The sequence below is a fragment of the Camarhynchus parvulus genome, chromosome 3 (assembly GCF_901933205.1).
Source record: "Camarhynchus parvulus chromosome 3, STF_HiC, whole genome shotgun sequence".
Lineage (NCBI taxonomy): Eukaryota > Metazoa > Chordata > Aves > Passeriformes > Thraupidae > Camarhynchus > Camarhynchus parvulus.
In genome coordinates, this window is record NC_044573.1 from 68,868,807 (window position 1) to 68,891,583 (window position 22,777).

General features: G+C 38.4%; 1 protein-coding gene across 1 annotated transcript in view; it reads left to right on the top strand.

The window, feature by feature from the left end:
• Positions 1-22,777, top strand: part of PDSS2 (decaprenyl diphosphate synthase subunit 2) — a 111,709-nt gene that overhangs the window by 83,953 nt on the left and 4,979 nt on the right. Inside the window, exons 4-7 of the mRNA XM_030944692.1 lie at positions 1,001-1,075; positions 9,481-9,654; positions 11,752-11,883; positions 15,776-15,811. Coding sequence (XP_030800552.1) covers positions 1,001-1,075; positions 9,481-9,654; positions 11,752-11,883; positions 15,776-15,811 — 417 coding nt within the window. The remainder of the gene's footprint in view (positions 1-1,000; positions 1,076-9,480; positions 9,655-11,751; positions 11,884-15,775; positions 15,812-22,777) is intronic.

A 22,777-nucleotide genomic window follows, 5' to 3' on the forward strand; every position in this document is an offset into this window, starting at 1 on the left:
TAAAGCATGCCTAAATGTTAGAATATCTTTCCGTTAGGGCTTTTATCATTTGACTTCTTGTCTTCAGTTACAAGAATGATAAAAATTGAAACGAAATCTTTTAATTCAATAAGAGCTACATTGAATTTTAGGAAGCAAAAAGAGGAATCAGATACAGACTCATATGCATAAGAAATTAAACATTCAAGAAATTAAAACTTTGTGAGCAACCAGAGGTAGCCTTAAGGTGTGCTTATTTGAAATGCCTGCATTTAATTTTACAATAAATCTGAGTATTTTGTTCCAATTAAGACAGTTCGTGTGCACAACTTCAAATTTTACAGTAGTTCCAGGGAGACTGTGGACTACTTGTTTTACATTCTGGATAAAGTTCAGATTTTTAGGCTTCGCTTGAATAAAATAAAAAGCCTGCACCCTGAAGATAATACAGATTGATAAATCTGATTTAAACATTCCCGTGTTGCAGACTTTCAGTGTATGTGGTACAGCTGAGCCTCAGGCCATGCACTAAATACATCCACAGTGCATTCCCAGGGCACCTGAATACCAAATGATCACGTTTGAAAGGTTACCTTTCTATGGATTCTGACTTTTCTGTATTAACCACGAAGATTAGAATTTTAACAGCTCCCAAGGAGAGATATTGTGAAGTATTTACTTGGCAGGAAAAAAACAAAACAAAACAAAGCCCAGATGAGGTACTGTCTCATATTCATGAACTGGGATTTATTAGTTCTGTGAATGTCCTTGTGAGAATACACTCTATAGTTCACACTGTAGGAAAAACAAGTCTTGTTTTTCATTTATATTGACTTAAAACTTTGATAGAAGAGTTCCTGTAGTAGAGGTTTTAGCGGAGACATATCACAGAATATATCTCAGTAAATCCTGAAGTCTTTCACATTTAGCTTTCTTATCTCTCTGGAAATCTGGCAGTAGCTTTGTTAGTCAATTTGGTGATAATTAAAGATGTAAGACTTTTTCTCCTTTTCTTTTACAGGTTGTGGAACTCATTTCAAGTGCTATTGGTGACTTAGTTCAAGGGATATATTATGAAAACTCAAAATCATCTGAGGTAAGAATTTCACTAGATTTATGTACCCTAGGCATTTGGTGATATTAATATGTGACTAATGTAAATACTATGACTTTCTCACCTCTTTAAAAGGAGGGAGAAGGCACAAGAGTTGTTAGTCCTGGTGGGTTTCAGCAGTAGCATCATTATGACACCTGTAAGCTCTGATAGAAGTTTCTAGAAATGCTCAAGGAGGAACTATTTTTTTTTGTGAGTGCTTAATAGAACACTGTCACGTGTCATTACCAGGAGCTCTAGGCACATCTTACTGCAGGCTTTCTAAATGCTTCCAGAGGTTCCTAGCCAAGGTCCTGTTAGAGGTATTCATTACAATGTTGTCTACATCATTAATATTTTCATGTCAAACCTATTGTTTCCAAGCCCAAAGAGGTTTACAGAGTGCTTCTTTCCGAATTTATGATGTGTCCTTTCTTCTGAGTTTTGTCCTGGAGTGGTAGGAGTGTAGCCCCGCATTCTTCTCCATCAGAAGTCACTGTGCACATATTTTCTAAAGTCGGCATGAGCCAAGATAATAGCTGCCAGCATTTCACAACAAATAATCTTGTATTACATCAAAGGCAATTGCAGATACTCTGTTTTATTGTTTGGCAAGAACAGTAATGAAAATCGGTTAAATTAGATGTAGGTATTTTTATCTTTACTAGAATATTTAAGGGAATTTCTAGAGGCCATTTTTGAAGTAGGCTTGCATGTTAGAGCAAAGAGATGTTTTCATTTCCTTTCAAACTAGAGCTTTTTTAAAATTTTTTAATTTTATTGCATATCTTAACACATGCAATAAAATCAGTAATTTAAAGTTGCCATGACCTCTACAGGTTTTATCATAACAAGATTTCAGTCACTGATGAGCGCTGTGTATATGTGAGTATCGATCTTGAAGTCCACTGAGGTAGATAGATTCACTTTTAGTGGTGTTGTCTCATGTGCCTTGGAGACTTGAATCTTACGGTTCAGCAGGTGCTGTGTACTGAAATTGCAGCTCTGGTTTACTATTGCTGTGTTGTCATATGTAACAAAATTGATACCATGGTGAAATGCTGTTCTCATGGGCTGCTGCTACAGTAGATGCCTGCCCTGATGCCTCTGCCCCAAACAAACCACAGTGGGCAGGTGGAGAGCGCCACTGGACAACAGCGCTGTGCTCTGGAGGGTGCTGCTCCCCTGGACACTCTCTGTCTCTCCTGCTCTGTAGCAGCAAAGCCATGTCACTAAAACGAACTTTGCTGAGGTGTGTCCATCATTTTAACTGAAGCCAGGGAAGGGAGTGATCGCACTGCCGAGCTGAGTGAGGGCCTCCAGCGGGACAGCAGTAATGGCACACTCAGGAGCTGCCCACACCCCCTGGGATGCATGGAAAGGATGGCATGCCTGGAGTGTCCTCTGGCACCTCTCAGGAGTGGATCCTGGGTGGAGGCATGGCAGGAGGGCAGTATTGGGAACTTGGTGGTGCTTCTGCACCTGCTGTGTTTAACCTGTGTATAAACTGACCTCAGCCTTCAGTGTTTCTCCCAAGGACCATGCTCAGAGTTATATGTTAAAATAGATTACATCTTTGAGATTTTTGCCAAGAATAGTTGAAATGTTGTTTTCCATATTCCAGCAGTTTCTAAATACAGGTAGATTGCAGGTATATTTTAAAAACACTCATCTACTTGTTCATGTGTAGAGGTAAAACTCTACAGGTTCATCTCAGCAACGAAACTGCATTTTCTTGAAACTTTGGCCCCTCTGTAAATGAGAAATGTGGACTCATTTGGGTTCCTGCCACTGCAGAAGATGTTTATCTTTTCTAAATCATTCTTTTTCTATTTTCTGTTGCCTTACTGAAGCCCTCCACACGTGTGGATTGCAAGGGGAAGTGTGAGATAAACTAAGCGCAGCTGCATGACATTTACCCTGCCCTGGCCCAGTTACAAATAGCAAAGACTTATTTTGTTTCAGTGACTATTTCTGTCTAAGGAGAGTTGCAAGTACACTGTACCCTTCCTAAGGGGAACCCAGTTAAGTCAAAACACAATTAGTGTGGTGGTGTAATAGAGACACTTACCTGACAGTGCCTGAAATTCAGCCTTTATAATGGGTAGTGTGTGGCTTCTGATGAGACCTACAGCAAGGTGTGGCATCTGCTTTAGTTTTTTCTGTCTAGTTCTCTGAGAAATTGTGTTCCATTTTGTGCTGAGACATATCCCTGCTGCTCTCCTCACCCTGTTCTGCTGAGGCAGTATTCCATTCATGTCCTGAACATTTCTTTAGTAAAGATTGGCAAATAGACTAGTTCAGTTGTTGGTCTGTCTTATTTATGGCCTTTGTGCATCTTCCCTCCTTCCCTAATTGCAATTTGATTGAAACAAAATTATGAACTGCATTTCCCAGAGGTAAGACAAATGCTTTAATCTGCTCCACAACTAAATCTCAAATGTCAAACTTATTTTTCTTTTTAGGAATAGGGCAGAGGGATTCTAGTAGTGGTATTTTCATTGCTGGGAATTTCCTAAATTTGGAAAAGCAGAAGGATGTCTTCTCACCTTGTTTTTTTTTCCCTGAGGCAAGAAAACTGTACTTCATATGTTAAATGTCCTTAATGCAGTTGTTTTAAAGCTCTTTAGTACTATAAAATAAACTAACTTAGCACCAAGTTGTTTTGCACTTTGCTGAATGTCTACCTGAATGGTAGACAAAAATATCTCTGCAAAGTTAACCTTTCTTTTCTGAGACCTTAAGTTCATGTTTGCAAAAAAAAAAAAAAAAGTTTCAGAAGTTTCAGTCTTCTTCATTTGGATAACCCAGTAGGAAAGTTCAAAGAGTTACTTGACCTAACAAGACTGACCTGGTTTACTCCTGAATACATATAATGGATATAATTATTTGACAGCTCCATTACCGCTGTTTTTCCTCTGCACAGCCACATGCAATCCTACAGCTGTCCCATTTTAGTACATTCTGTTTGATCATGCTTCATCTTTTCTGCATAGGTAAATCGTTAGATCTGTGTGAAACCAGGAAAGAAAAAGCAAATATTTAACTTTTCATGGTTATTTGAAGTGACAATACAAACTACGAAGTGTAGGCTTTGACACAGCCTCAAGGTTAAGGCTTGTCACTCATGTTCAAAGTAACAAACAGCTGCTGTGGTTTAAGATACTGCATTAACAATATTAAGCTCATATGTTGGACTATAACCTGAAGCTGAAAGGGATGATATGATAAATTATTGCAGTTTTCTGCAATATCCCCTCTCAGCCCAAAATTCTGCAAGTGAAGGACATTCTTCCCAGTTCCCATTTGCCTTCCCTAAATCTGGGTCTAATTTGGGAGTAAAAATTTCGCCTTAGTGAGTGCAAAGTTGAAAATGGTCTAGTCTGGCCTTCAGTTGTGATTGTGGTTATCTATTTTTAACAAAAAAAACCCCATTGCTCTGAGTCTCTGTTTCCAACTTTGAGGAGGCTGAAGGTTTCTAAAATGTTTGCTAACTCAGAGAATATTGTCATATCTATAAAGCCCCTCTGTTTTAATATTCCAGATCATTTAACAAATACTGAGGGGGGTTACTTTAATATTCCTGTCAATTCACTTGATGGGTGTAAGAGATACAAGGAAGCTCAAGGTCAAACAGCAGAATCAAGAGAGGGACTTCAGTGTGTTGGCTCTTGTGCTCAACCTTCCAGAATGCTCTTGTAATCTTAAAGCAGGAGGGACTTTGAGGGGAAATAACTTGGTTGGGTTTTGGGAATTTTTTTCTTGTCGTCAGAATATGTAGCTGATGATAAATGTGCATTAGCAAAACTCATTATAGTGTCAACATGGGGCTATTATGTAAGACAGGACCATTCCCAACATGCTCCACTGATGGCCAGAAGAGCTGTTAGGAATTTTTGGTGCAATTTTGTGAAAGTTGTGCATAACTAATATGTAAAACAAGTTTAAAAATAAAGGCCTTAGTAGCAAGTACTCGTATCAAACAGTGAATTAACAGGTATTTATTTTAGACCACAGTAGGGTTTTTAATGAAAATTAGTTTATTTTCTGGAAAAGGATGGGCTAAATGCAGTGAGCTGTGCCAATACTTCTTTGATGTTTGGTCCCTGGCCCTGCTTTGAGGAGTAATGTGCAGTTTTGAATACTGCCCATGTCCATCAACTGCCTGCTATGAGTCTGTACTATAAGTAATGGATTTGTTTATTATTTTACTATGGGAAGTAAATCAAATATATTTTGAGCTATGTAAACAACCTTTTAGCAGGGCAGCAGAGCCAGAGTTTTCACTTTTTTCCAACAAATGTTTTTGTTGCAAGACTAAAGAAAAGCATAAAATATGGAATTTGAGTAAAGAGCATCTGTGAAAAGAATAGGAAAATGTGTTTGGGGGAAAAAGAGCATAGCTAGAAAGAAGGCCAATGTTATTTATTTACTGCTTTTGTTCTTTTAAATACTAAGTTTTTCCAGAGAGATTTAAAAGTAACAGATGTGAAGAGATATTTGTCTTTATGATAAGTTTACAAACTTTTCTTTGAAAACCAGGTGTTGTTTTTTTTACAGTGTCGTGATAAAAGTAGTCAGTAGCTTGCTTTATTGACCCATTTGCAGACACTCTTGTTACTCCAAAAGCAGTGAAGACGGGTATTAATAGACCAATAAAACATGCCCTGTCATGTTCAGCAAGCATGAAGACATCTGCTGAAAGCTCATATGAACCATGTGTGAAATGTTTTACAGGGTCTTGCTGCTGGTAGAGTGATTCATAGTTGCACTGGATTTTATTTATGTAAAATAGAAGTTCTTGAACTACCTAATTTTAAACTTTGAATATGCAATGTAAAATTATTTCTATGTGTTTCTGTGGATTATTTGCCCATTGAGAACTGAATTAATGTTTGATATAAATGATTCAGACGTTTGGATCATTTTGTGCCGCAGCAGATGGTTAAGAAAGAGCTGCCATGGTATGGAAATAAATGATGGGCTGTGTTACAAACTATAGCTGAAGTTTAAAGTCTCTGACTTCTGCTTCTTCTTGGTTTTGCAAGTGGGTTTGTGCACTTTTAAGACATGTTTTTCATTCATATTTCTGTAGTACGTTTTCAGCTGAGCCTCATATAAAAATCTTTTTTGGTGAGATAAATCAAACTGTGCTATTGTAAGTGTTGCTTTTGTACTGGGGATCCTTGGTTCTGTCACTGAGAGCTGCCCTTCTTGTTGGTTATGATCTCATATTTTAGTCCCAGTTTAATTTTCTAGAAGTTTTTTGTTTCCTGAGGTGATTGTTTTAAACACAGTTTAAATCATGGAAGTAGTTTAATAAAATAGATTCTCAACTAGACAATATCTAACAAAGCAGTACTGACCTTGCCAATAGAAAAATGGGAGCACCCTCAGCTGTTCTTAATTTCCCATTGGAAGTGATGATTGACAGAGCTGTATTTGGATATTTTCCCTGTGCACTCACGCTGACATTGTGCAAACTGTCTCTGGAGATGGCTGTTTTCTTCCAGTGATGGTGAGGGGTACAGCTCTCTTCATCCTCCACTTCCTGCCCCCCTGACAGCATCAGGGGTGCTTGTGATCTGCACCCATTTCTTGGTGACAGAACTTATGAATGAGGTCAGTCCACAGGCATTTGTTAATCAAATGTCTGACCACTGTAAACTACAACTTCATTCGACTTTAGAGATGTTTTTATAAGAAAGTCTTAGGAGTCTTCTGGGCCAGCTAATGTCCTTTTCTATACCCACTGCTGACAAAACAAAACAAAGCTTACAAAGCAGGGAAAATTTCTCTAGAAGTAGTAAGAGCTGTTGAGATATCAGATTTTACAGCCTTGCGATCTAGAAGTAGTTTGGGTTTTCCCTTGATGTTTTTAAAATAGTGTTTAGATATTGTCCTACATACCCTTGTAAGAATGTGGTGTGGTTGGCAGACACTTTATGTATATGAGAGTTAAGCTTGGGAAAAAATGTCATTGTTGGAAAATTTTGCTTAAGAAAGGATGTGTCTGCCTCTGTCTTGAGCAGCAAAAGCTTTAGGGGTATGTGGTCATAAGAAGTTCTTTAATTAAAATCAGCTATATTCAGACATGCAGGTTCATATACTAAAACACATCCATATGGACATAATACCTTTTGACGACTGGCTTGTTTCTGTAGCCCAGAGATTTACAATACTTATGTTTTTAAGATTTCAATCTTCAAATATGTGTTCAATTCTTGTGGGTTTTTTGAAGTTAGATGGTCATTTTAGGTGCTTGAAGCTTTTACATAATGTTAAGGTAGTGGACAGTAACTTTTTCTGCCATCATTTTCAATCCTATTAATGAAATTGAAACTTGTAACAAATCATAGAATTAATTTTCTTGTATACATTGAGTTGCAATGACTGCTTAAGCTTCTTCAGTTCCTTCAGTTGATATTGGATAATGTTTGCACTTCTCTTGCTGCTCAAAGGCTACAGAAAGCAATCCTTTTCAATTTATGGGTCTTCTGAAATACTTTGTTAACTTCAGAATTGTTTCAGGATACCTTTCTAGAGTATTTTTTTCTTATTTGATGTAAAACAAACGATTATAAAAATCACTGCCAATTTTCAGTATCATCCAGCAAATTTTAGTAAGTACTGTTTTTTCACTGAGCAGATTGGTTGTTAAGGAAAAGATTGTGTTTCGTCTTCCAACAGCTCCTGATTTTAAATTTAAAATAAATTGACCTATATCTAAATGGAAAAAAAGAGACTTGATATATGGGAAACTACTTGAATTAAATGCTCATTTTGACATTTTGCCAGTCATGGGAATTTGCACATGCTCTGGGCTGCGTTAAAATATTAAAACAAAAATACAGAAACAGAGGAAAGTTTAGGCTTGACTTTGTAAGTTGTCATATGCATAATAGCAAACATGTGGTTTCACTGTTCTTCACTTTCCTTGTATAACTTAATAGTATGTCTGAAAGCAAAGGCATTTTGATACAGCTCTGTGTTACTTGGCATTGCAGAATTCTCCTACTTTTTCCATTAGTCTCAAATTATCCTCTCCCTTGTAACACAGCACTTCTGGGTGATATCCATAAGGGAGGAAAATTAGAGCTGAACGGATGGATTCTATTTCATTTGTTACTGATTTCATGACAGATAATACCTTGCTAGAAAACTATAGGGTCACACAGAATTACTTCTTACTCATTTCTAAGTAATTTAATTGACATCACTTCGAGGGAAAAGGTTTGTTTTATAAGAGAGGTTTTTATATTACTCTGTTAAAGAATATATTTTGGCTTAGTGTACATTACAGATTCAGCTGAACTGAGAAATTACAAAATTTGAAACATTTTTGTGCTTTAATTTTTTTTCTGTAGCTTCTCATTACTGATTTTATTTTTTCTAAGCAAAACAGCTGTGATCTTTTCTGGTTTTGGGGTTTTCTCTCCCCTTCTTAGAGAGTACCTAAAGGCATGACAGTATGTGAGACAGATTAAAGTAGTGACTAGCTTTGAAGACATGAGTGAATTAGTAGCATATTAACACCTTATGAGTCAAAGGAATGGCAGCTGAATTTGAATTTTGGGAGAAAGTATTTGATTTGTGTTAATTAAAACACTGTGGAAATTTATCCAAATAAATATGTTGGATACAAAAGATTTTGAGACAGGCTGAGCATCTCTGACCTTACAGTCAAGGTTGTAAAGTTAAGTAGAGGCATAACTGACATGTCTCTATCAGCCCCTGAGGAAGTTAATTAATCCCCGACGCTTCTAAATTGCAACTTTATTTATTTTTTAATACTTTCAGTTGCTCTTCACCCTTAATATGGAAGCAGAAGAGACATAAGTCCTCTCTCATAGCCCTTCATTTTTTCAGTGCAGTCTATAAGAGTTTTCAACACCTGTTACAATTCGTTTTTTTCCTGACTACAAAGGAAAAATTGTACGGACTTCTCAAGTTTGTTTGGGATTGTTGGTTCTTGGTAACTGGGAAGGGGCTGAAATGCAGGTGTACTCTGCGGGGGGAGGGGTTGCTTTTTGGTTTTGTTTTGGAGTTTTGGTTGTGGGGTTTTTTTCCTCCCCAGTCCCTCATGAGGGCTATAGTTGGCTGTTAATGTTCAGTGTGATGATACAGTAATTAAAAAAAATTAAAAATTATATTGAATCTGTTGACAGCTCCACATATTTTGCATTACCTTTTTGAGAGGAAAATGGAAAAGGTTTTTGTTTGAAACTGCCAATATGTTTATTCTGATAGTTTTCTCTATTCATCCCTAGAAGAATTTATTTGGCACGTGGCACCCAGAGTTTGGTTTGTTTTGTTATGTACTACATGTTACTCACCTCACTATTAACTTCTGTGAGCTGACACGTGCAGTTTTGGTGTTTTCATGTCAGCCTTTGTTTCATTTTCAGGAGAACTGCCTCACAGATGACATTGGCATATCTAGGTGGAAGGAGCAGGTTTTCCTCAGGCACAGTGCCTTGCTGGCCAAGAGCTGCCAGGCTGCAATGGAGCTAGCAAAGCACAGCGCTGAGATCCAGGACATGGCATTCCAGTATGGGAAGCATATGTCTATGAGTCATAAGGTACACCTTTTCCTTTTGATCTGGGAGCTTAAATACAGAAGGAAGGCTTGTAAGATGTGTTGCTCATGATCTCTGTGGTATACTGCGTGACTTATGCTGTAGATTTTAGCCGGCAGGTGAGTGTTGAGAAATTTGACTGCTGTATGGAGTGAGATGTTTGCAGAAACTGTTGGTATGAACAGAGCTTGTGAACTACCAAAATCACGCTCCTGGCAATGGAGCTCATTACATTAAAGGCTCTGTTAACTTCCTTCTAGCACATCTTTCTGCAGCAGCTTAAAACTTTACCTTTTCTGCTCCTTCATTACTCCTAAACCCACTGTCCCATTAACAGGAGTTGCAGGAGGAAACATGTAATAGAATATGTTGAATTGGAAGGGATCCACAAGGATCATCGAGTCCAACCCCCATCCCTGCACAGGGCCATCCCCAAGAGTCATACACTGTGCCTGAGAGCATTGTCTAAACACTTCTGAACTCTCAGGCTTGGTGCTGTGACAGCTTCCCTGGGGAGCCCGTTCCAGTGCAAAACCACTCCCTGGGTGAAGAGCCTTTTCTAATATCTAGCCTAAACCTCCCCTGGCACAACTTCAGGCCATTCCCTTGGGTCCTGCCGCTGGTCATCACAGAGAAAGTATCAGTGCCTGCTGCTCCTCTTTCCCTCACAAGGATGTTGACGACTGCAATGAGGTTTCCTCTCAGTCTCCTCCAGGCTGAACAGACCAAGTGACTTCAGCCACTCCTCATATGCTTCACCTCAAGGCCCTTCACCATCTCTGTTGTCTCCTTTGGACACTCTGATAGTTTAATGCCTTTCTTATATTGTGGTGCCCAAAACTGCCCCAGCACAGGAGGTGAGGCCGCCCCAGTGCAGAGCAGAGCGGGACAATCCCCTCCCTTGCCCAGCTGGCCATGCTGAGCCTGATGCCCCCAGGACACCACTGGCCCTCCTGGCTGCCAGGGCACCGCTGACTCATGTTCCACTTGCCATCGACCAGGACCCCCAGGTCCCTTTCCACAGCACTGCTTTCCAGCCTCTCATTGCCCAGTCTGTACATAATGTGTTGGGTCTTGGCTGCCACCATGCAGAGATTTGTGCTGTGATGCTCAGTTTTCTGCAGCAGCATGGACTGTGCTATATCCCCTCTGAATAACCTGCTGTGGAAGGAAGTTCCGTAGAGGGCAGCTAGAAGATAAGGAGGGAGGTCACTGTATCTGAACAGGACCATCCTGCACCTCTACAGCAGTAGGACTTCCTGGACAAGGTCTCTGACCTCCGCTAGGAGACATTGAGTCTGCAGCTAGAGTTAGTCCACAGGAAAACACAGATCTGCTTCTGCTGTATTGCATCACTTGTGAGGTTAGATGTAGCTTGAGACAGGCAGACAGACCTCCCATATGCTTCAGCTGAGTTGATTTATGCAGTTTCTAGTTCCTACAGAAGAAGGAAGTGGTTTTATAAAGCACAATTTTACTGCCACAGGAATGCCACTATATGCTATTACTAGGTACAATTCTACCAGTAAATTACTTCAAGTGCAGTTATATCCTTAATATTTTGTATATTCTTTAATATTAATATATTCACCATTGACACATAGTTGTGTATTAAGGATTGCATAATTTTCATAGAAAGCTCCTAGCTATGTAGCATTTGCTTTGTCAGAAGGAAGGTCATACTGTATCTGCTTCCTCAGGTACTCAAAAGTAGAATGTAGTACTCTGCACAGATTAAAACCTGATCTTCTTCCCACCAAAGACTGGATCATTCTCTCCTTTATATTTTTTCTGTTTCTTGCCACTCCACAGTCTCCTACCTGGCTGTGTCCCATGGCTTGCCCAGCTCTGCAAGCTGTCCTTTATCTGTGTCTTTGCAGACTCTCTTGCTTCTCTTTACCACATCTTTCCACCACTGCAAGGCTTTCAACATCTTTCTATCCCTCCTCCAAACTTGAAAAAGTGCAACCAGAGTACAAATGTCAAAGTAGGAAGTGGTGAGTAGGTGTAGAACCAGGATGTGGACCTCAATTTGAGGAGTGGGTGGATACGTATAGACTGTTCCTGGGAACTGAATGTGTGTGTGTTCTTCTTTTCCAGCTACATTCAGACCTGCAGCCATTTGTTAAAGAAACTTCTAGTGACACCATGGCCTTCAGTTTGAATTCTGCTCCTGCAATCCTTCATCAGGAATTCCGTGGAAGGGAGGCATGGCTTAAACAGATTAGAGAGGTAATATAAAGCACTGTTTAGAATTTCCTGGTTTTGCCATTTGTTTATTTCTTCCTATCTATACTTTCAATGTGCACAGGAACTTAGAAGTTAACAAAAGGTTTCCCTATGCTCTGCAGTGCTTAACACCTCTTGCATTCACACTTTAAACAAGGGGAAATGTAGGGACCTGACAGTCAAGCTTTGTCAGACTTTTGTATACCAGTGTTACAGGCAGATACATTTGCGTGGAGCTTGTGTGTTCCTCTGCACTGCTTGTGCAGTCCCATGTCTTAGTAAAGCTACTTTCACTGGCAGCTTAAAGCAGAGAACTTCAACCATCACTGTGGTTTGAAAGGTAGGCACGCATTTCCTTCTGCCAAAATTATGCTGGAGTAGTAATTTTCAATGGAAGGGGAAAGATCTTTGGGGCTTGTCTTTCTGACCATCACAAAATCATTTTGAGATCTAGCTGTCTGATACTCTTCTTAATTCTCTTATTTACCTATTTTTCCCCTCTAATTTTTACATGAGGAAGACAATAAGAATAAAATAACTATATGGTAAGTGTCATGTACCGCAGCAGGATTCAAGTCCATGAATAGCTCCCTGGATGTTGCTGAAGCACAAATAGATAACTGTAGAAGACAGCAAGAAGGGAAAGGGGGAAGAGGAAGCACCAAAATGGCCAAAATTAAGCATTCTGTAGAGTTCCCACATCAGCTGGACGTGTTTTGTCTGTCTAAACAGTGATGACTGCCGTTTGGAAATTCATGCTTGTTGTTATACAGTTTGTTAGAAAGGCTGCTGCCTTCAATAAGAAGCTGGCTCTGTGCAAGTAAATTCATTCAAGATGTGCTTGCTGATGGCTCCTTTCTCTGCTGGTTTGAAAGCAGGAATCAGGTGCAGGATGTAGAATATAAACCTCTGCCTAGTTCTGTGTTCTAACCTGCCTTCACATACTGCAAGCAAGAGGCATGGTCTCTTCAGCCGTGAGATTTTGGGAGGTGTATGCAGAATCTACAGTCCTACAGTGGTATAGAGTGGGGGGGATCTTAAAATGCAGCAATCCTATTGTCAGTTTGAAATTAGGGACTAGTAGTTCATAAAGCATGATGAGGATTTTTGGAACTCAACAGTCTCAACACAAGGCTCATATGTGAGTTGAATGTAAATGGATTTGGATTATTGCAGTTGGAGAATAATGGTATTTCCACAGCACAGTGTATAAAAACTTTGAAACAATTTCCCATCTGCAGAATCTAGAGGAGGTTGCAGGACTCCAGGAGTGCCGTCTGTCTGCTTACTAAATTTTCATACCAAAAATGGGCATTATGGAAACAATGAAGCAGTTCTGTGTGAAAAGGGTGGGGGTGCCAAGTGACATGCACTATGCAAAAATAATTGCTATCTACTAGTACTGCTGTACTTCATACATTTATTTATTATACACATACTTCATACATGGTATTTATTATGCTACCACTACTACCAACTACAATATGGAATACCTAGTCCAGGAGTCTTTCTTGACTTATGTTGGTTTAGAGAGGAAAGTTATCTTTAATTAACTACGTGCTCTTTGAGATATCACCCACAGTCACATTCACTATGTGACATTCAGTGTAGGCCAAGCACTCAAACCAGAGACTTCCTCATGTTGGCAGTGCTCGTAAGGGTGCACTCCTAAGCCACCCTCTCCTGCAATGTCATTTGTATGGTTTTAATAGGTAAAGCACCTGCAGTGCACTCAGGCCCTGTCAGAAGCTTAACCAATTGAGCAAGTCTGATCTAAAAGGTAAAAAAAACCATCTGTGTGTCTGAGATGAGGGTCAGAAAAAGTTAGAGAGCCAAAGTACTACTGTGAGGATAAAAAAAGGAGAAAAAGCAATGGTGCAGTTGTAGTAAAGAAGGCTTAGGAGACAGATTGTGTGAGGTTGCAGCCGGGAGGAGCACAACAGCCATTGACTTGAATGCTTGACAGGAGCAGATCATGAGAAAATATTCTTGCTGTTGGTAATGAGAATAAGCACAGGAGGAGGCACACTGAGCAAACCTTTCCTGCTATTGCTGCAGCTGAAAAGCATCTTCCTCAAACATGTTGTCACATTCTCTGCTGCAGTGTGAATCTGCATATAGGCAGTCACTTGTTAAGGAATATGTTTCTGGTGTTCTAATATACAATATAATTACTAAATATATTTTGAAGAAGCTGTAAGGTCCAATCAGGTGAATAAAAACTGAAAAATCAAAGAAGATGAGAATATACAAATAAGGAAGAACAATTGGCAGTGGTTTTGCTACTCCCAAATACTATCAAGCTGTCTTCTTAAGATGCAGTCCAGAAAAGCTGACTCCTGAGAAGACTAAAGAGAGAAGCAAAGGGGTTTTGTGGATCAATCCCCTTTATCTTTCAGAAGAATCAGTTCTGTTATCTACTGTGCTCCTTCATGTTCAGTTTGTTTAGTCTCTCATCAGTTATTTTCTGTATTTTATTTTTCCTCCTTTACAAAAATTAATTCATTTTTTCAAGTCTGGGCCAGCTTGGGAGCATCTCTTTGAAGCTGTGCTTGCCACACAGTGTTCCTCTTGAGTGCAGGTCTCAGTTCTTCTCATTATCTCAGTTGGTCAGCTCCTTTGGGCTGACCTCTGAGGTCCCCACAGAGGACATGGAGAGGTAGTGGTCCTAATCTACATCTTTTCAGGAGACACGTTGCAGAAGAATTGAGGTTTGGGGTCTTCCCTTGAGGAAGCTAGAGAGAAAGAAACAGATTTTTTTTTTTCCTCAATGAATCTGCAAAGAGAAGAGCTGGAGTTGGATGAAGTGATAATGGCAATCCAGATCAGATCTCAGGGAAGGGTTTTCAGGTTGGTTAAGTGCTAATGATCTGGTTCTGTCAGAGCACGAGTGAGAAAGACATCTTCTACATCATTCTGTGACAAAAATCAGAAAGTTAGACAGCATATTTGCCTGCATCTGGGCAACAAGAAATTTAAAATTTGTTTGTATTTCTTTCTGAATGTATTAGTGTCGCTGTCGAGGCGGTTACGACACAAAGCAGAGACTACAATCAGTTTTAGTTGGCAACTCTTTATTATTGAACATGACTGACTTTTATACACTTTCCAATTGTTTATGCTTCTTCTACTCTAACTATTGGCCACAATAAGTCAACATAACACAATTAGTAAAAAGTTACAGTAACTTCAACTAACTTTCTAAAAATACTTCATCCAGCTACTAAGTTCTCGTATCTTTCTTCTCTCAATCTCCTTAATTACAGCCTTAAGAAACTCCTTATCAACAACTTCTTACTTCTCAGCTTCTTCTCACTCCTTTAGCTAACAAACCTGCTGTTAGCCCCTTCCACATATTAGGAGTTACAGGTTGTATTTATCTGTCACTTACTCAAAAGGTGATGTGATACTTAAAACAAAAGCACCTCCAGCCTGGTAACAGCTCTGACAGGGTCCAACAGCCCTTTTGAGGACTTTAGACTATTGCCTCATGCAAGACAGTGTAGGTATACAGACAGTTCTCTTTAAAGAAAGTAAATCCTGTTATTGCTGATAAGAAGTAGAGTTTATTACAGAATCTCATGGGAGAGATTAATTATTGCAAACAGCAAGATTTCTTAAGACCAAAACATTTTGGATTCACCAAATGTTTAACGACAAGTCATAATAAAAAAGCCTAAAAATTACACTGAGTATAATCTGCAGCTCTCATCTGAAACAGAACCATGTTGTGTAAGCTGGTAACACATTTGGTTGTATTTTAGGGTTTTCTGTATCAGATTCCTAAAGAAAGTAAGTAATGTTCAAAGTAGTAGCTCATTTAATTGCATTCTTTATTCTTGCAACTCTGGTTTGTAGTATGTAGTGTCTGATAAAAAATCTCTTTCTTTTTAAGGCACAAGGAAAAGGAAACATTGTGGACTATAAGAAGGTTGGTAAATTACATTTATATCTCATTTTTAATATTTTTAAAATATTTTCAGGAATATTCTTGACAGCTGAGAGAAACTTCCTTATTAAAGCTAGGTTGTAAGTTGTATGTGGTATACGAAGGGAGGGAGAATGGCTCCTGCAATTTCTTGATTTTAAAAAGCCATTAATAGACAGCTGTACTATAACTATACATTGTAGCTATTTAATAATAGTAATTTAATAATGTATCTAATAATAGTAATTTAATAATGTAGTTATTGAATAATTATTTTTGCTGTCATTTCTCCCATTTGCTTCCCCAAACTCAATTTTCAAACCAGCCTTCTGATGGCTTTTGCTGTCTTTTTTTCCTGGAGTCAGTTGCAGGTTATATCCTATCAGTGGTCTCTCTCTATTGGTAGAGTACACTGCTAATTTTTTTATTAATCTCTCCTTAGTTCCATGCCATCTATTAAAAAATAGACAAATACAATAATTTGGTTTCTTCCAGTCCCCATTACAACTTCTAGCTATACAGCACTGTATTTGCTACTTCTCTATAATAAAAGGGGACCTGAACTAAGTAGCTTTACTGGAAGTAGCTGGGACACCTTGAAACTCTCAAAGGGCTGCAGGAGGTGGCTGAAAGGTTCCCCTGGTTAAATATTGCAGCACAGCACATGTGTGGTGGAGAGAGATGACACTGTGTCCCAAGCTCACTGAGCATGAGCCTGACTTGTTCTGAGTCTTAAGCAGATCATGAAGTCCAGTCAGTTATCTCCAGCATCAGTGGGAAATAATATATATATTACTGAGCCATGTGCATGATTGAGAATGGCTTCTTGAAGTAGGGCCTGAAGAGTGTTACAGCTCTGACTGACTGCTGCTCATATGGAAGGCTAACACACAAGTATGGGTCAGATTATTGTAATTATTCTGTATTAACAAAAATTACTATTTGGATTATTTAAAAGCCTCTCTGCCCTTCCTTCCTTTTAGAATAGCAGAGGGATCTCAACTTACTTTGCCATTTAAAATCATTATGCTTTTAGGTTGCTCTCTACACCAGTCACGTTTATATCAGTTTTCTTTCTTCTAAATCACCACTGAGGGCACCAAATTTATTCTTCAGATGTCTTGGGGACACTCCTGTGAATGTTTAACCTATATAACTTTTGCAAGTCCAGAATGAGTTTTCTCCTTTTAATTGTTATAATTGTGATCCACAATTGTCATTTTCACAAATCCACACAGTGTAATTTCCATACTTTGGAAAAAAAAGGCAAAGGGGAAAGAAAAACATCTAAATTTGCTTTACTAAATCAAACATTTGTCAGACTATTCTATATTTTGACTGAAATTATTTCAGATCTTGTATCCTTCACATGAAGTTAAAAAACTTACATTGTGCTTAGGCTACTTGGACACTTGAATAAAAGGTAAAGAAAGAGAGAAAGCTCTTCAAGTTTTGTACTTTGACCAATTGACTTCTGCAAGAAAGCACCTGATTTTTGCTGGCTTTAGGTAATTATCTCTTGCACAAGCACAGATATTATGAAGTGAATGATATGAAAAATTGTGCAATGATTTTTGTGAGTTCAAACAACTTCTAGTTGTTTGGTTTTTTTGAGAGGTCAGTTGCAAAAGCCTAGGCTATCATGTCCCTCTTTTCTATGTTTGTTGGCTTAAAGTAAAAGTAGTCATTAGTAATATCTATGCTAAATGAACTCAGGAACCTGCAGCTGTCCCCAGCAGAATGACTTGACCAGCACATGCGCACAGCCAGTTAGAGGGCATGATGTGCTGTACAAATCAGTATTTATTTTTTTGCTTTTTGCTGTGTTGTCTTTCCTCTTCCATCACCACAGGCAGTAATTTGCGCATTGCTCAGTCTTTTCTTCTCAGCATCACAGTCCCTTCTTATCTTTCTATTCAGTTGATGCAGTTACTTTAATATTCGTAATCAAATCTTGGAGCTTGTGTCTCTTTGAGCCTTCAAAATATCTCGTCTTTAGTTTTGTAAAAGCAAAGATCACCAAAACTAGCTGTAGAACTTCTGAAAATTTTTATTATTTTTCTTCTCTTAGTTTTTATTATGAACTTCAGTGTTCCACTTAATTGAGATAAAAATATTATTCCTTTAGTTAAACTCATAAATATACATATACAAAAGTTGTTAGCCTGCTTAAGAAAGTTTTACCTTGCTTGCTGCACTTTCAATTAAAATAATGAAAGTAAATTTGAGAAATTGAGATCCACACATTTAACATGCCTTCTTAAAAGGTGAAGGTTTTATTTCAATTTTGAGACTGCTTAAGAATTCTGAATTGTTCTTTTGATGCATGTTATATTAAAATGGAACCCCTGATTTTTTTCACTGACAAAAAAATGGCTGCATCATACTAGCAAGTTTGGTGAGGTCTTTGACACAAATATAATGTGAAAAGCTTTCTGTTAATTTGATTAGGTCTGAGACTGCCAAGTCAATAAGGTCACTATATTTTGCAAAATTTTTTAGGGATTTTTCATCACAGGTTTGTTGAATCTTTTTATCAGAAAGATTTTTGATATTGTCTGTGTTCTGAATGTATGTTTTCTCACATTAGTATCTGAGGGTTTCGCTCTCACTCTGTTTTTTCCTATGCTATCACACTGCATCCAGGCAAATTATTGATCCATCGTTGTGGTGTTTGACAGTCTCTGAAAGAGATGAAAAAATTGTTTCAGCTGTTTTTGTGGTGTTTCTCAGATAACAAAAGGGAAAGTACCAATGTTTGTAAGGGACAAATTTCATGTATGTGATTGAAAGAAACAGCAACTTTCCTGTCCCCCTCATTTGTATGTGGCAAAAATCTCAGACTTCTTCAAATCAAGAAGCTTTATCTGTTTTACGCATACCTTGCGTGCAAGATAAGGTGTGTAGTTCTCAAACAAAAAATTGAGATTCTCAATGTAATTGTTACCACTTGATAATATTGATTAAAAACTCTGCTAAAGCTGAGGCCTTAATGGTGCTTGGCATTATACAGGTTTGTTAAAGGAGTGTAACAAAGGCCCAACTAGTAGCAGAAATTAGTAAGCTAGGAGTAATTCTTGTGTTCTGGCCAAGGCTCTAGAAAAATCATAGTACTAAATAAAGAAATAAATCTTGTATTTTGCAGCCAATGACTGTGCTATGCAATGATTTCTAAATGCAATATTCAGAAAAGATAAATTAAGTCAAGTGAGAGAGGATGTAGCAAAACTTTTTTTTTTACTGTATCCGTGTCCATTTGCTCTGCTGTCTGTTAGAGAGGCCTTTCATCCAAACTGGCATGGAAAGTATGGCATAGTCTGGCATGGTGTGCTATGACATACTTTCTTAGTTTGTGTATGAAATATTGTGCACTACATCAACACCAGGAGCTGAGTTTGTACAGTGCTGGAAGGCATGAGTCAGGATGGGGCAGATCCAGCTGTTCATACACTGCATGGCACTAAATCTTGACTTCCCAGATGGTGGGAAAGAGAAGAAAAATGGGAAAGGTCACATTTGGCTACAAGGAGGTTTCTCAGTGGTAGCCTACGGTCATGCTGCTAATAAATAACAATAGCCCAGTGCCAGCCAGAGGGGCCAGCCAGAGGTGCAGGCTGCCCTTGCCCACCCCACTGACTGCAGCCATCCTGTGCAGCTGCGGCTCTGCAGCCCCGTGGGGTAAGGGACAGTCATCCCATGGCTTTGTTAATATGCCAGGGAGTCATCATGGGGCTGTAGGCCACAGGCTGCTCACCCTCTTGCTCCTGAAATGCAGCAAAGAGTTAAAAACAGAGCGTTGTTGTTTGTAGATGCTTATGACCCTCTTGGTTTTGCATGAAGATTTGTCTTGTTTGTTTTGGAGCAATCACTGCCATTAGCTCCTTTTGTTACATATAATAAAAAACACAGCATAGTCAGTCAATGGGGCTTTTTAGATGTGTTAGTAGTATTACAAAAGCATCCAAAGCCATTCAGATGAAGCAATTTTCTTATTTTTTGGAATTAATATCTGAATTATCAAGGTGCACATCCAGTACCAACAATCAGTTGCATCTTTGTAATCAGTGGGTATTTTCCCACTTCTTTGGGGTATAAATCCAGCATAACTTTTGTTTCATTAAAGCAAATAATATGTTTTAACATAAATATGAAGTTGATTGCTTGTGTGTGCTAAGATGACAATTAACAAACACTGTTTGTATTAGGGGGATTTAAGAAAATTATGCTTTTGGGTGAAGAGTCTTCACAACCACCATTGTTTAGATTTAAAAACTAGTGGGTCTTGTTAAGTTCATTGTGAAAGACATAGAAAGGCTTTGATGTCCCTTCCAAAATAATAAAGAATCTGTACAATCAATCAGTGTCTCGGAATGGCTTGTAATTTTTTTGGCAGAGTATTTTAAGAGCTGTGTAACAGCAGTGTTCCCTGTAAGCAGGCCATCTTTCCTCTCCTGTTGGGGACGACCCTCCCCACATTTGGTCTCGTCCTATATATAGTGTTGGTTTCAGTTTGAAGTAAAAAGACATTTTTTCTGTTTGTCAGATGAATAAAGAAAACAAATTCTACTCTATTAATGGAGGCTTTTGCAGAGCATTTGGGCCCTTTGAAGATGCATTTCTTTACCTTTTGTACAGAAAAGTTTCTCAGGAAATATTTGATAAATACTGCCCCAGTTTCAGCTGGCATATCATGCTGCATATAGCAAACAAGAGATTTTTTAAAAAATAAATTTATATCCTATGATGCTATGAAGTGATGCAAATAAATGATTGTTTAGGATTTATTTGAGAAGTAAGAGCTCAACCCTATGTCCAGCCACAAGAATGGATGCTGAAACATTCCAAAGTACTTTAGAAAACAAAGAAAAAATTTGACAAAATTGATCTACTACCTATGAAATATGTTGATACTTTTTTAAGGTTAACATTTCAGCAGTCTAAAACACCAGTGCTTATTAAGCATGCTGCTCCCACAAAAGGGAAAACAAATCTAGGAAAGCCAGTGCAGAACACTGCAGGCATTTTGAGCATTATTCCGTCACTCAGCCACAGATCAATTTAGATTTTGGGGTTTCTTTTTGTTTCAGCAAGTACTGTGCACTTCAGAAATGTAAAATGTTTTAGCTCACTTCAGGATCAGAGAGAATGTGTGATATTCAAAGATTTCAGTAGATAACAAATTATCTGGTTTAGGATCATCCTTTTAAAACAAAAACAAAAAAATCTGAAGTTACTTTTGAGATTTTGCCACTGAAATAATTAATTGGAAATAATTAGTAATTGGAAAGAATTAATCCTAGGTTGGACTAAGGAAAAAAAATCAGGAATTTCAGTGCTGTCTTTCTCCCTTTGCATATAAAGTCTATTACAGCCGAAATATTCACCACATATTCAGTGAGTCTTCCCAGCCCGCCCCACCCTGCTCCCGATTTGTTGCTCCCTACAGGTAGGACTGTGTGAAAGGAAACTTCTTTCCTTTGGCTCATGAAGCAGAAATGTCTCAGAAGAGAAGATTTGAAATTAGTTGACTTTGTACTTGAACACCTGCTTAGTTTTTGACTCCTTTAGTTCTTCAGTGTCCAAAATCCAGCAGTTCCTAGCTTTCCTCTTTGACCTCTTGCTGCCCTCAGACCAGCTGTTCTGTCCAGCAGCAGTCCAGAGCAGTTGGTCTGAAAGGCAAATCCTTCACTTCTGTGGTATGGATGAGAAACCCTCTCTTTGCCTTTTTAAAACAAACAGACTGAGAAATATGGTACTTTGAAGTCTCTTCACAGAATCATACAGTAATGGAAGCTGGAAGGGACCTCTGGGGGATGTCTGGTCCAGCCTCTCACTCAAAGCAGAGCCAGGGTGGGTTTGCTCAGTTAAGTTCTGAGTATCTGCAAGGGCACAGATTGCAAAACAGTGCAGATACGTGGTGGAGGAGATCACGTCTCATCTGAGCCTCAGCTTGGCTGTGCTATTGCAAGACTATTCTTTAAGCTGAATTTAAATAACCAAAACCCAGTTGGTGATTTTTTCAGAGTCTTGGCACTTCTAGAATGAAGTAAGACTTTAATGCCAATGGTTTGAACAAAAGCTTAAAAGCAAAAATGCAGTATTCCAGCATATCTAGCAGTTCAGCTGGAGAAAAGTGTAGCTAAGCAATCTGTGTTTTGACTTGTATTCAGTTTTAATTACTGAATATCATTCTGAAGAAGGTTGTGTGGATTAAATTGTTCCTACAAGTGGAAATATGCACAAAATTAAGTATACCATATAAGTAGAGACTAAAAGAGCAGATTCTTATATTTAGAAGAAATCAATGAGGCAGCTTAAATAAAGTTTATAAAGTAAAAAATCAAAGCAGTAAATTCTGCTTTTCTGTTCATTTGCTGTAAAAATCAGCTGCTCCTATCCAAATTTAAAAATAATGCATCTATACTGGATACATTGTGTTTTTTTCCTTCTGTGTCCTTAGTTTGTGAAGTTCATTACATAAAATTATTGAAGCTCAAAATCTGAGAGACAGAGTCTGAAAATGTAACTGTAATATAACCAAGAGTATAACTAAAGTCTTAAATTAGGGGGCTTTTACATACAGCAGAGCTGCTGAAGCCTGGTTTGTTACAGAGTTAGTTCCTGTATTTCTTTAAGAACTTTCCCACTACAAAAAGCCAAATTTGTGCTTCTTTTTTCCCTTTTACAACCTCTGCTGAGATAGAGCTAGTGTGTAGTCTGGTTAGTTCAGACTGCTTTGCCTCTGTGTATGCTTATTTGAGCTGACCAGCTGCTTCTGCAAAGGGAATACAAACCAGGTACGTTTTGAGGCCTATAAATTGTTACGTAGGAGGATCTCTAACTGAAAAGCTGTCCATGTAACCAGTTATTTTCCATTTTGAGGTTCCTTGAACTTTGCTGGGAAACACTCAACAGCGGATTAGTCTGATTTTTGTGTAGTCATTCCTCTGCCTATAGTTTGACACGAGC